Below are 13533 nucleotides of genomic sequence, written 5' to 3'. Positions count from 1 at the left end.
GTACCTCAATACACTACCAACCCACAATTTTTGACATTTACAATTCTGAATGGCCCCAAACTACTCGTTAATCTTCCCTTTTGGGAATCAAACTCCTAGAAATGACATACTGTCTTACCGCGCACCGACGCGTTTCACAGTAACGAGCACTAAACCCCAAGGAAACTACTTTAAGGGTACAGTTTGACTTCAATTATTGGATGAACAAAGAATTTAATTGACGAAAACAAGATTTGAACCCTCATTCTCCAACCTCTGCATCAGCATTAACATGCCCGTGCTCTACCGTCTAAGCTTTGGCGATTTTTCTATTTTGTAAATATATTGCAGGCCCGAATGCTTCAATGTTGAAAGGGCACTAAGGCATTTTCTCCTTGGTAAAGGGCACTCTATGACCAAATTGTACGTTTCTACTGGAGCATTTGAAAGAGAAGGGCACCAAGGCAATGGGCATTGAGGCAATTGCCTTTGTTGCCTCCTTGAAGAATCAGGCCTGACACAGTCCCTCACACAATAGGGGGGATCTGTCTTCTAATGGTGTCACCAATAATCTATTGTGAGTGATTACAATGTCAGTGACTAAAGTCAAATAGAGTGGGTGGAGATTGGCAGATGAAACAATACAAAGAAGACTTATTATTGAAAAGCTACATCCTTACGTCACAAAAAACAAGAGTGGACCAGCTAAATTCTCTAGTGATGTCATAGAGCTTACACTCTGCTCAGTGAAGAGCGTAGTTTTTCACACTTTGTTATCAGTGACCAGGCATGGTCTGAATAGTGGTTAATTGGACAGTCTTCATAGAGCATCTATCCTGGGAATTGTTTGTCAGTTCGTATCTACTCTTCCCTCTTACACAACCTATAAAATCATTGCACTGGTCAGGGCTACCTCCATGGTCGTGTGTACTAGGGATTGAGCGTTGGGGATTGTGCGATGTAAACACTGAGTCGGATGCAGGCAAACGGAGATCGGAAATCTCCTGTACACTGTATCTCTTTTCTCCCAGAACTTGCTGTCTCGAAGTGGAATGACTGATAGTGTATCTGTACATTGTACAGTGGTGCCTTTTCTTAGGATGTGGCATCTTGCACGATAACAGAATCTCTTAGATGTACATTTCGTATTCCTTGGTGAACCACATGTAATATATCGCTGCAGCTTGGCTGAAGAGGAAATTAAGTACTGTGAAGAACAAGGTGTACATCTTCGTGATCGTTTCTGCAGTTTGTTTCTCCCTCATCTACTTTGCTGGTTGGTTTTGAATGGAAAAACCCAGAATAGAGCAACTCGCTTCATCTGGATTCTAACCGTGAAACCAAGGACATTCATGTAGAAAAGTGACCTCATTTAATCACTACACCATTATGTACACTGCTAGCCAAGAATTAAGAGAAGACAGCCATGGAAGATTGAGTTTTAGATGCGAGAGGAAAACCCTAGGAACTACCCAAAAGAAAACCCACACAATCACATCAGGACTTACAAGCCAACCCACGTAGTGCCCCCAGTGGGATTCAAGCAGGAACTCTAGAGGTGGAAGACGAGGAAAAGAGAGTTTTAGATGTTTGAGGAAAACCCTAGGAACTAACCAAAGGAAAACCCACACAATCACATCATCAGGACTGAAAATCCAACCCTACACTGTGCCCCCTGTGAATCCTAGAGGTTCCTCAAGAATCCTAGAGGTGGAAGGCAAGACAAAATACCATAAGTCAACCCGACCGCCCTGTGCACACTGTAAGAACCTGCAGGCTGTCCGTCATGATGAATAGAAAGGTACGACTCTACGTACCCGCGACCGACCCTCAGACCGGTAACCCCCAAAACAATTTACATCAACAAGATGGTCTCCGTTCCAAGAGGGGCTCTCATCATCATCTTGCAAGGAGATCCACTCTGCCTCGTGAAGGAGCAACTGGAGTCATCATCAAGGGGGTTATGGACAATCAATATGAGCCTTGGCGTTTGGTGAGATACTTATATTCAGTAAATTATTATGCTGATGCCTTCGCTCTGTAAGATTTTGTAACAGGTGGAAGTGATAAGAAGAGACATAGATTTGGGATTTAGTATCGAGTATCGAAGTCTGATATAGTATCAAAGTCTTATATAGCGCACGTATATCTACCAAACAAGGTACTCAAGGCGCTGAGTATATACATGTACAAACTTTCAGAAAGATAGGTTATTGCAGTGATGAATTCTGAGACCCAATAATTTAGCACTTTATAAGGGTTTGCAAGGTGCTAAACAGCAGCCACAGCCAGGAACACCGGGGCGAACCCCTTCTCTTTTCAATAAGTGCACTGGGTTCTTTTACATGCGTTACACAACACATGGGACCAACGGCTTTACGTCCCATCCGAAGGACAAAGCAATGGTTAAGTGTCTTGCGTTTAAGGACATGAGTGTCACGGCTGGGGATTCGAACCAACACCCTGCTGATCAGAAACACTAGAGTTTGAATTCGTTGCTCTTAACTGCTCGACACGACACTTTCTAGAAGGAATTTACAAATTGTATTGTGAACTATATTCTAACTTGAATGGGGAGCCAATATAGATTCTGTTGGATGGAGTTAACTAGTCTGCAGGCCTGTATGCTTCATTTTTAAAAGGGCAATCGGGCACATTCTAAATTTCTATAGGAGCATTTCAAGGGCATGAAGGCATTAACTACGAGGGGGCATGGAGGGCAATCGCCTCCGTTGCCTCCGTGAAGTATCTACGATTTTGTAACAGGTGGTTTAGTGACAAGAAGGGACTTTGATTTGGAATTCTAGAAGGGATTTATATTTGTGAACCATGTCTTGGAGATTTATAAGCTATTTGTAGGGTTGTTGTGCGTTGTAGATTTTAACCTTCATTCTATAGTATGTAAAGAATGAAGTTAAAAATCTACCTGTAACTTGAACGGGAAGGCAGAGTGTAGTTTCTGTAGGATGGGAGTTATATACCCACCCCAGTCTGTTATGTTCTAATGCATACGATGAAAGTCGTTCATTCCTTGCTTTTTCTGAGTGCTGTCTACCTCTTCCCCCTCTCTCCCTTTCTGTACATTTCTTTCCACAAGATTGCTTTTGTGACACCAGTATACCTGTTATGTCCTGTTTTGTGGTCATTCAGCCTTGGAGAAAGACCTTGCTAGGGTTGGAAACGTTAGGTAATTAACTACTTTTTGAATTCAGATGAAAGTCTGAAATTTCTCACTCCTGGCATGCCATCAGAGCATCCACAGCAAAGGATCTTTTTGTGTATAATTGCTTCTGAAGGACAACGGAACTTCCTGAAGTCTCAAGTTATTGATGCAAACAAATAGTCAGTGGCCACCTGATGATTAAACCCTTGCAGAGTTGTTATCATTAAACAGGCTAAAAGACAACACAAAAGACATAAACTGGTAATCTGTGTATCAAAATCAGTCAAATGGAAAGAGTTGAAAATGGGAGGGAGGCAAGGATGGACCAATGCAGTGGCTGACAAAGAAGGCAGGGGGGGGGGGGGAAGGAATGGTTTGACCACAAGAGGTTGGAAATTCAAGGGAATAATCAAGGTAGGGGAAGAATATAAATTTAAAAAGTGAAGATGGAGATGATAGAGTTATTGGCTAAAATTTTTCCCATTTCTTTATGTCATGTATTGTGTCTAGACTCTCTGCTGGCTTTCATGGCAACTACATAAAACTGAAAATTGAAGAAATTTTAATGAATGAAGCTGGCAACATTAGTTGTGTTGACTAGTGCAGGGATGAGAAATGCCAGATCTTGTTATGTCGCCCTGTTAACAATCAGCTGCCATTTTCCCCATATAAATAAATCACCTGCTCTTTGATGAACTTCTCTATTGAGGATTCTGTTCCTAAAAGCTCTGTGAAATCTAAACCAAAGGGGCTGGCAAGATGTGGAAATACCATAATTCCAGCATACCTCATAAAATGTGTTTCAGACTTTTTCGCTAGCAACGTCTCTCAACCCTATTGTACAAGAAAAAGCTCTGTGAAATCTAAACCTCAGGGGTCAGCAAAAAAAATGTGGAATTACCATCATTTCAACGTATATACCTCCTAAAATTTGCAGCTAATGTTCTCTAATGACTCTCATAGACCCTGCTAACGTAAAGAAATAAAATAATAGTAATCAAGAAACAAACGAGGAAAACATAACTTAGGGTTTGTTCATTGTATATAAATCCCCTGTAGTTCGTGTATGTATGCCTGCATATAGTTCAGACCAATTATCATCAGTATCATTGTTTGTCGTTGTTGTTCGGTTTCACAAAGCATTTAATTATCTGAGCAGGAACTGAGATGGGGGAAGGAGTTCCAAGAAATCACCTGCTGCTCAGTCAGAAAGTCAAAGGGTTTATTGATTCCTTGATTATATCAAAACTATTTTTAGTTAAGTCAGAACAATTAGAAAGGCTAACACCCACCCCCCCTTGTTATATTTATCTCTAACAATATAAATCACATCTGCTCGTGCAAATCTTCCTACTGTCTGACCATTCAATAAATACCTTCCAAGGTGATTTTCAAAAATGTATTTAATGCCAGCCTACAAAATATTATGTGGCCAAAGCGTCTTCTCAATATATAGTTCTGGAATGGTAGGGAAAATTGTTTTATGCTCAGTTTAGCAATGTCTTCAGGAGTATTTATTCTCACAACAAAGCTTAAACAGTAATAACATTTTTCCCCAAAAAAGTACCAAGTATTCCTGTTACGTTTAATATTTGCAAAGCTGTTGATCCCACGCTGACTATCTTGTCTCTACATTTTGTTCGCGGTCTGCCACATTTCCTTTTCCTGGAGAGGTGGTTGCCATTCTAAGTGATTTGGCTCCAACATACATCTTTTATTCTGCCTAGGTGCGAGCCCATCTCCATTTTATATTTTTTTGCTGTCACTAATACATCCATAGTTTTATCTCAGATCCAAGCATTTACAATGTATTGTTCGATCTCTCTTCATGTTCCCAAGCTTCCTCCTTTCCAATTTATTATTGTAATTGTGTATTTTTTTTCTTGTCATCATCCTCTACAGCCTCCCAGGGAAACCAAAGGCCATCTTGGTTCAGACAGCATGAAGTATGGGAGCAGTAAAACACAACCGCTTCATATCAATGGCATGGTGGGAAGGAAAGCATCAGGCTTACAGGGAGAGGTAACTAGAAATTTCATCTTTTTACTAATTTTTATTTTATTTATTTATTTATTTATTCTGGTTGTGAAGCCAATGATTCTCAGAAAAGCCAACTTAAAGGCACTAGACACTAGTTGTTAATGACTCAAAATAATTGTTAGCAAAAATACTTACTTGGTAACAAGCAATTGGGAGCTGTTGATAGGGAACATTGTTAAAAATGGCTCCCTCTGATTAGTAATGTAGTTTTTGAGGCCTGGAGCCTTTTTAAGGCATCTGAAAGCTCACAAATTTGTGCAGGAATGGTATTTTTTGGTTCATTTTTCTATGCAACTTTGATTACCAATTGACTTAAAAGTGTTCATAGGTTTGTTATTTTACGCATATGTCGGGATACACGAAGTGAGCTTGTTTGTGTCGTAGAATTACCAAACCAAAGGTGTCCAGTGCCTTTAAATCAAGCAAGAACCCCATGAGGCGAAGACAATATTTTCCCCCAAACAGAAAACCAAAAAGAATGCTCCAGATTGCAAAGTAGAAAAGTAAAAAAACATTCCGAAGACCTTGTTTAAACTCGTTTGGTAACTCTTAGAAATAATTGCAACGAAAACTTTGGGTTGGAAGCCTAGCAGTACAGCAGCTTTCTATAGTGTAAAGCATTTTTTTTAGAAACTTTTCACTTTGAAGCATGTGGTTTTGTAAAAAAAACTGAATCTGAGAAGGGGGTTACTGTTAGTATCGATTCTAAGATTATGTGCTCCTAGCCTGTTTGGCGATATCTAAAAAACAACCAACTTTAGAAATTAAACTTGTACATCTACATTTACATGTACATTTAGGTGTGCGTTTAAAATAATCAAACAGTTATACTTTGTATACTTTGCCCTTAAAAGTTTCTCCCCCCCCCCTTGATTCCCTTTACAGAAGTTGACCTCCTCCAGCCTGCCTCCTGCCATGACGTCCAGCAACACCACGTTTCCTCAGCTCAGCCTCGGACCCAGGGGGATCAGCAACGTAGAGACGTTACCCCAGCTGAGTAACCTACATGGCAACCTGGTCTCCACTCACAACGCAAGTGAGCAGGCGAGGTTACATCGTCAGAAGACTCACATGTGAGTAGTTATGAGTTTTCACACTCGGTGAACTCTTGAGTGGTCTGAAACATACCCCTGTACACCTGTTGTAAAAAAGGTGTTTTGAGACTCCTGTTGAGTTTTGGAAAAGTGAAATCAAGCCACCGATTGTGGCTTGTGTACTGTGGACTTACATAGTTCCAAAAGTCTCTTGTAAAACTTAGTGGCAAGAGCCTTGGCAGGAGACTACAGTGCACTGGGAGTAATAGGGTCTGCACAGTCTCTTGTGTTGTTTTGTGGCAAGAGCCAGTTTGGCAGGGGAGTGCACCAACGATAATAATGTCTCTTGTGTTGTTTTGTGGCAAGAGCCTGTTTGGCAGGGGAGTGCACCAACGATAATAATGTCTCTTGTGTTGTTTTGTGGCAAGAGCCAGTTTGGCAGGGGAGTGCACCAACGATAATAATGTCTCTTGTGTTGTTTTGTGGCAAGAGCCTGTTTGGCAGGGGAGTGCACCAACGATAATAATGTCTCTTGTGTTGTTTTGGGGCAAGAGCCAGTTTGGCAGGGGAGTGCACCAACGATAATAATGTCTCTTGTGTTGTTTTGTGGCAAGAGCCTGTTTGGCAGGGGAGTGCACCAACGATAATAATGTCTCTTGTGTTGTTTTGTGGCAAGAGCCTGTTTGGCAGGGGAGTGCACCAACGATAATAATGTCTCTTGTGTTGTTTTGTGGCAAGAGCCTGTTTGGCAGGGGAGTGCACCAACGATAATAATGTCTCTTGTGTTGTTTTGTGGCAAGAGCCTGTTGGGCATTAGAGTGCACTGGTAGTAATTGGTTTAATAAGTGGTGGCGCTTAAGTTGTAATTTTGTTCATTTGGTTTTGGTGGAATGACAGCTACAATGTTTCATAGAAATAGATATATCATCTCTTGTTTCTTTTACCAAGCCTCAGGCATGTGAGATTTCCTCTTTTAAGTTAAGTTGGTGACCTCTTTTTGGGGTTTTGATTTTTCTCTTTTTTCTTCATTTTCTGTGTCTTTTCATGTTTTTTCTGGCCCGATTTTCTCTTTTCCTCTTCTTTCATGGATAGTTAATACTCGCGTGCCTGATTATTTTGCTTGTTGTTTTGTAATATTTACAGAGAAAGGGAAGGTAATAAATCCGACAGTCCCAAGAAAGATGCAATGGGTCATCGATTACCACTTACGCCCGGGGGTAAGTAGCATTCAAAAAATGGTTGAACATGACAGAAAGTTTGACAATGACCAGGCAATTTTAATTTTATGGTTGACCATGACATATGATTATTGTAACTATTGATATTTAAAATAAAATATTTTAGCTTTAACGTCTAAAGAACGGGATAAGGTTGGCTGAAAGGTGTCTTTTTTTCCTGCATTCCCCCTTTTTAAGCCCTGGTTCGAGTTCTGTGGTTTGAGGTGGGATTCGAACAGGGGTTTTACAGAGGTGCTTCACCTGTACAGGATCATTATTTTGAGTAATTACCAATAGTATCCAGTGCCTTTAAATGGTTGGGGTACTTTCTGTACGACACACAACACAATGTCCACAGATTTACATTAAACTTACATGATTTAAAGATAATGATAGTAAAAAGCTTCCCTTCCCAGCTACTATGAAATTTGGCCTAGCTCTATGCCAAAAGGCATGCAGAAACTTGTGCCACCAATGCAGCGTGGGATGATTTTTCTGCGGCTTTCTCTCATTTTACAGAAGCCCTGAAGTTCTACCGAGATCGACTGACGGCCTACGAGCAATCGGAGGTACTAGACCACACAGATATATGGTTTCTAGGACCGGAGGCTAAGAAGATTGAAGGAGTACAAGGAGCTGCTCAGAACAACGGCTATGATGACGAGAATGGTTCTTATTCAAAGGTACGTGTATTTAAGTCCTGCATCGGGGATAAAGAATTTAGCTTGGGTTTTACCCTTAGAGCCTTGTCACACGAGGCAACCTTTGCAGGCAACTTGGAAGCATCCAACTGCAGTGCTTGCTACAGGTCCACTTGCCTGGTGTTTCTACCCTTGCAGAGTCTTTCTCAAAGGCTCAAAAATAAAGCCTCTGCTAGGGTTCGAAACGTCAGGCCGTTAACATTTTGTTTGCATTTACACCCCTTTTGGTTGGTGAGCTCATACTATTTTCTCATTAAAAAAAGGTGTTTAACACGATTTGTAAATATTTGTGTGTGACTGTTTAAAGGGTGTGCTTAACATTAGCACAGTACGAGGGAAGGTGTTAACGTTCACAGATTTCCATGCGAGGTTTATGATAGAAAAGTGGACCATGTGTTTAAATTCACAATTCATCATGTACAGGGATGAGATTGTTCAGACTTTTGGCTGAAATCAGACTTTTTATGTCGACCTGGTGAAGAAAATCAGACAATATTTTGTTCCACAAATAAAGAAATCCTGCTCATTGGTCTACTTCTCTAGTGCTTTGGATACTGTTTTCAACAGTAGAAATGGCTGAACTTCAACATAACTTTGAATTTGTATCCAAGGTTCAGACTTTTTCGTTAGTAATGACTCTCACCCCTGTATGTATATTGTGTGGCTTCAAGTGAAGTATCTATGGGTTAGTGCCTTATTTTCTCACATTCCATGTTGTTGTTCTTTTGCGAATGACGAGCCTCAGGGTTGTTCAATCAAAACTAATCAAATGTCTTCAATAACGTTCAGATGAAGTGTATCTTGATTAAAAAATGCACCATCATGACATTTTATTTCCCCCCAAGCACTGATAAGGGCAAATAATGTACGCCTTTGGCATTTCGGTATTTCATTATTTTTTTATATGTATTTTGGCATTTCAGTATTTCATACATTTTTTATTTTGTATCTTGGCATTTCAGTCGTTCATTATTTTATCTTTTTTTTCTTGGCATTTCACTATTTCATTATTTGCTATTTTGTATCTTTGCATAACAGTATTTCATTGTTTGTTATTTTGTATCTTTGCATAACAGTATTTCATTGTTTGTTATTTTGTATCTTTGCATAACAGTATTTCATTATTTGTTATTTTGTATTAATGATTGTGGCATGTGATAGACGAGCTGTCTAGTACATTGCTGAACTCAAGCTCTGATGGCCATGTCATTGGTGTGTGGGTTCTAATCCCGGTCATGATACTTGTTTCCTCGAAGAAGACACATAACTTCATGTATTGTATATATTATGTACTTGCTTCTCTTCTCAAAATTTATCTTATGTCACAGGTTTTCAAGAAATAATTTTGTTGTGTCTGTTTTCTTTCTGTTTTTTATTGTATTTACTGCGCCTTGAACACCCAGCAGGGTGGATATGTGTGCATTGTGTACAGGTCTTGATTATTTGTTATTATACTGAGATAGTTTAACGAATGAAATAACCGGTGTATCTTCAGGGCCCAATTTCATAGACCTGCTTAAGCACAAAATTTTGCTTAAGCAAAAAAATCCTTGCTTAGTAAAATCAGATTACCGGCCAAGGCTCCACTCAATTTGTATGCTAAGTAAACAACAGCTAAATACCAGTCACAAACAATGTATATGGCATGAAATTTTCGCCAGTAACATGTGTAAAATAAGCAAGCTAATTTCGTGCTTAAGCAGATTTTTTGCTTAAGCAGCTCTATGAAATTGGCCCCTTGTGTGATAAGCATAAAAATTTGCAAATACCAGCTTTATAGAAGTATCCAATTATTGTTGCTAATATTGTAACTTAATTCATATTTCTGCATGATGGTGATCATGGACATGCCCAAAGAAAAAGCAGGACTTAAATGACTTTTGTAGTACCATTATTGATTGTGGAATAGTGTCTACTATGCTTTCCTTATAGGCCTAGGATATTGAGAATAATACTAGATTTTGAGTTTTGGCAGGTAATGCCAGGTGTTGGCATGGCGTATCTTGTACGTTTGGATTTGCTTTTTGGCACTTTTTCAAGTATAGTAGGCGTTATGAATTTTATTATCTCCATAAATATATAAAGCCATAAAAAAAAAAATTCAGAAAATAAAGCAGTGTTTAAATTGGAAAGACAAATCAATTGTATTCTAAATATACAAATATTCTAATATTAGTATTCTAATCTGTTCTATTAGTAATCAATATTAATTTTTGTGGTTTTGTTTTCCTTTGCTGTCAGGTGCTGCATGATCACCTGACCTACAGGTATGAGATCCTAGAGGTCATAGGCAAAGGGTCATTTGGCCAGGTCGTCAGGGCCATTGACCACAAGACAGGAGACATGGTTGCAATTAAGATCATCAGAAATAAAAAGAGGTCAGTTACGTTGATATTTGAAAAGATTTGCACAAACGATGTTCAGTGTAATTTTCAAATACAATCTCTGCCGTATCCGATTCTAAAATATTTGCACGTTGCGTTACTGCATAACACTTCTCAGATGGAATTTTTGCAATATCTAAAAATATCTATTATTACATGTGTACATCTACATGTACGATTAAAACAATAGAATGGTTCCAAAAACCAATTGCCTTTTAAAGGCAGTGGACACTATTGGTAATTAATCAAAATAATTGTTAGCATAAAAAATTACTTGGTTACAAGTAATGGTATAAAACATTGTGAGGTAACATAGTTTTCGAGAAAGAAGTAACTTTCCACGAGTTTGATTTTGAGACCTCAGATTTAGAATTTGAGGTCTCGAAATCAACATCTGAAAGCACACGCATTCGTGTAACAAGGGTGTTTTCTCTTTCACTATTATCTCGCAATTTCGCCGGCCAATTGAGCTCAAATTTTCACAGGTTGTTATTTTATGCATATGGTGAGATCCACCAAGTGCGAATACTGGTCTTTGACATTTACCAATAGTGTCCAGTGTCTTTAAGTTCGTAAAACCTTTGTATTTGATTTGAGGCATGTGTGTGTCTATACTTGCCGGGTTGATTTTATTCTTTAGACAACTGTATTGCTATATTCTACTACCGCGGAGTAGATTTTCAATAAATAATATTGATTCTTGTTTTTCAGGTTTCACCACCAAGCCCTGATAGAGGTGAAGATATTGGATGCACTTAGAAGAAAAGACAGGGACAACTCAAACAACGTCATCCACATGATGGAATACTTCTACTTCAGGAACCATTTGTGTATCACGTTTGAACTCTTAGGGTGAGTATACCACTGTACACAGTAAAAAAATCATGGAACAAAATGTGGAGTTCTTAAAGGCACTGGACACTATTGGTAATTACCCAAAATAATTGTTAGCATAACAACTTACTTGGTAACAAGCAATGGAGAGCTGTTAAGAGCAATGGATAGTGTAAAACACTTTAAGAAATGGCTCCCTCTAAAGTAGCGTAGTTTTTGAAAAAGAAGTAACTTCTCACTAAATTATTTGAACCAAATTCCAGACCTATTTTTACCTTAATTACCACACCCAATTTTGTGTAATTTTTGCAGTTACCTTAAACCAATGTAAAAGTTTTCCCACATAATTATCAAGCAATAAACCACAAGGGTAACTGACTGGGAAAATTTGGTTCAATTTTGAGGTGGAACAAAGAAAACAATGTCAACCCCAAATTATTTATAATTCACCCAGTCAGTTTACTTTATATGATTAATAGGAGACTTTCCAACGCTGGGTGGCAGCAGACATACCGGGTAAGTTTCCATTGTTTACGTAGTTCTGAACATGCGCATAATTCTGAGAACAATGGATTTACCCGGTAAGTCTGCTGCCCTCTATCGTCCCAGAAAGTCTCCCATTGCTTGATATTTGAAAGAAAAAAGTCACCTCCCCTCCTGTGATCCCTCTCTGCTGCCCCTGCTTCCAAGGTTGTATCATCAACTTAGGTATGATCCCTGGCTCTAGGCAGTTACAGGTTGTACGGCCTCTGACTGGCACTCCAAACAAAGATATTGACCAAATAGGGAGACTGTCAACATAGGGCTAGATAGCTCAGTTGGTAGAGCACCGACTTTGGAGGGCACAGGTTCTTAAGTCAATTTCTCTTTAGTTGAACCTTTTTTTTTTTTTTTTTTTTTTTTTTTTTTTTTTTTTGTAAACCGCGTCAGGTTGTTTTCCCTCATGGTTTATTACCTTACATAATAATCAACAACAAAATTCTTTAAATTTTGTTTCCTATTCCTTCATTCAGGATGAATTTGTACGAGCTTATCAAGAAGAACAACTTCCAGGGTTTCAGCATAGCATTAATAAGACGCTTTGCGTACACCCTCTTAGGCTGTCTGAGACTACTGCAGAGAGAACGCATCATCCACTGCGATCTCAAACCGGAGAATATCTTACTCAAGCAGAAATATCAAAACTCCATTAAAGTGATTGACTTTGGAAGCAGTTGCTATGTCAACCAGAGAGGTATGTTAAGCATCTAGGATGACTTCTGCTTGAACTATCAGCAGCTCTTTTTATTGGACTAGTGCTAAGCTTAACACTGGGCTTCCTACTCACACTAGGTACTAGTCCTCTGACTTCCCATTTGAATGACAACCAAATTTGCTAAATACACCTTGTAAACAAAATAAGTGCCTCATTCAGTGTTGCAAAAAGTTTTTTTTTTAATTTATTTATTTATTTATTTATTTTTTTTTCTTTTATATATATAAACCTAGGATATCCCTGACTAACAACAACTACAATAATGTAAAATAAGCCTACATGCAGTACATTCTAACAATGCACCTAAGAGCATAATAAACCTCAGCATTTTCTAGGGTACCATTGTGGATATCATGTCTCGTGGCGTTTCGGCTGCCATGCTCCGCACTTGCGTTGTGCCTTCGAAGAATTATTTTTTTTTTCAACGGGCAGTTGCATACCTGCTACCCAAAGGACCTACGGTTTTGTGTCCCATCTGAAGGATGAAGCACTAATGGTTTCAAAAGTGTCGTGACCGGTACTCGAACCCGCACTCTGCTGATCAGAAACACTAGGGTCCAATTTGATGGAGCTTCTTTTGTTGTGCTTAGCTGTTTTTTGTGCAATTGTATGGGTCTTTGTGTCTCTGGTATCAAAACAAATGAAGTATATAATTGAAAGCAATTGTTTATCCTTGATGATTGCCCAATCTCTCTTTACAGTGTACACGTACATCCAGTCACGTTTCTACCGATCTCCAGAGGTGATTCTTGGTCTACCCTACGGTATGCCTATTGATATGTGGAGCTTTGGATGTATCCTTGCTGAACTCTACACCGGGTACCCACTCTTCCCTGGAGAGAATGAAGTGGAACAACTAGCTTGCATTATGGAGGTCAGTCAGTCTGAGAAAATAATAAAGTTTTGTTGTTCTCTTTATGCGCCTA

At 39.1% G+C, this 13533-nt stretch overlaps 1 protein-coding gene across 3 annotated transcripts in view; it reads left to right on the top strand.

The window, feature by feature from the left end:
* The window catches only part of LOC117300907 (dual specificity tyrosine-phosphorylation-regulated kinase 4-like), a 44888-nt gene that overhangs the window by 25059 nt on the left and 6296 nt on the right, over positions 1-13533 (top strand). For all 3 annotated transcript variants that reach the window (XM_033784774.1, XM_033784773.1, XM_033784772.1), the window contains 8 exons: positions 5045-5164; positions 6068-6255; positions 7360-7433; positions 7953-8116; positions 10376-10512; positions 11230-11370; positions 12366-12586; positions 13309-13481. In XM_033784774.1, coding sequence (XP_033640665.1) covers positions 5045-5164; positions 6068-6255; positions 7360-7433; positions 7953-8116; positions 10376-10512; positions 11230-11370; positions 12366-12586; positions 13309-13481 — 1218 coding nt within the window. The remainder of the gene's footprint in view (positions 1-5044; positions 5165-6067; positions 6256-7359; positions 7434-7952; positions 8117-10375; positions 10513-11229; positions 11371-12365; positions 12587-13308; positions 13482-13533) is intronic.

The sequence above is a fragment of the Asterias rubens genome, chromosome 16 (assembly GCF_902459465.1).
Source record: "Asterias rubens chromosome 16, eAstRub1.3, whole genome shotgun sequence".
Taxonomy (NCBI): domain Eukaryota; kingdom Metazoa; phylum Echinodermata; class Asteroidea; order Forcipulatida; family Asteriidae; genus Asterias; species Asterias rubens.
This window is presented reverse-complemented; position numbering and strand designations above follow the sequence as displayed.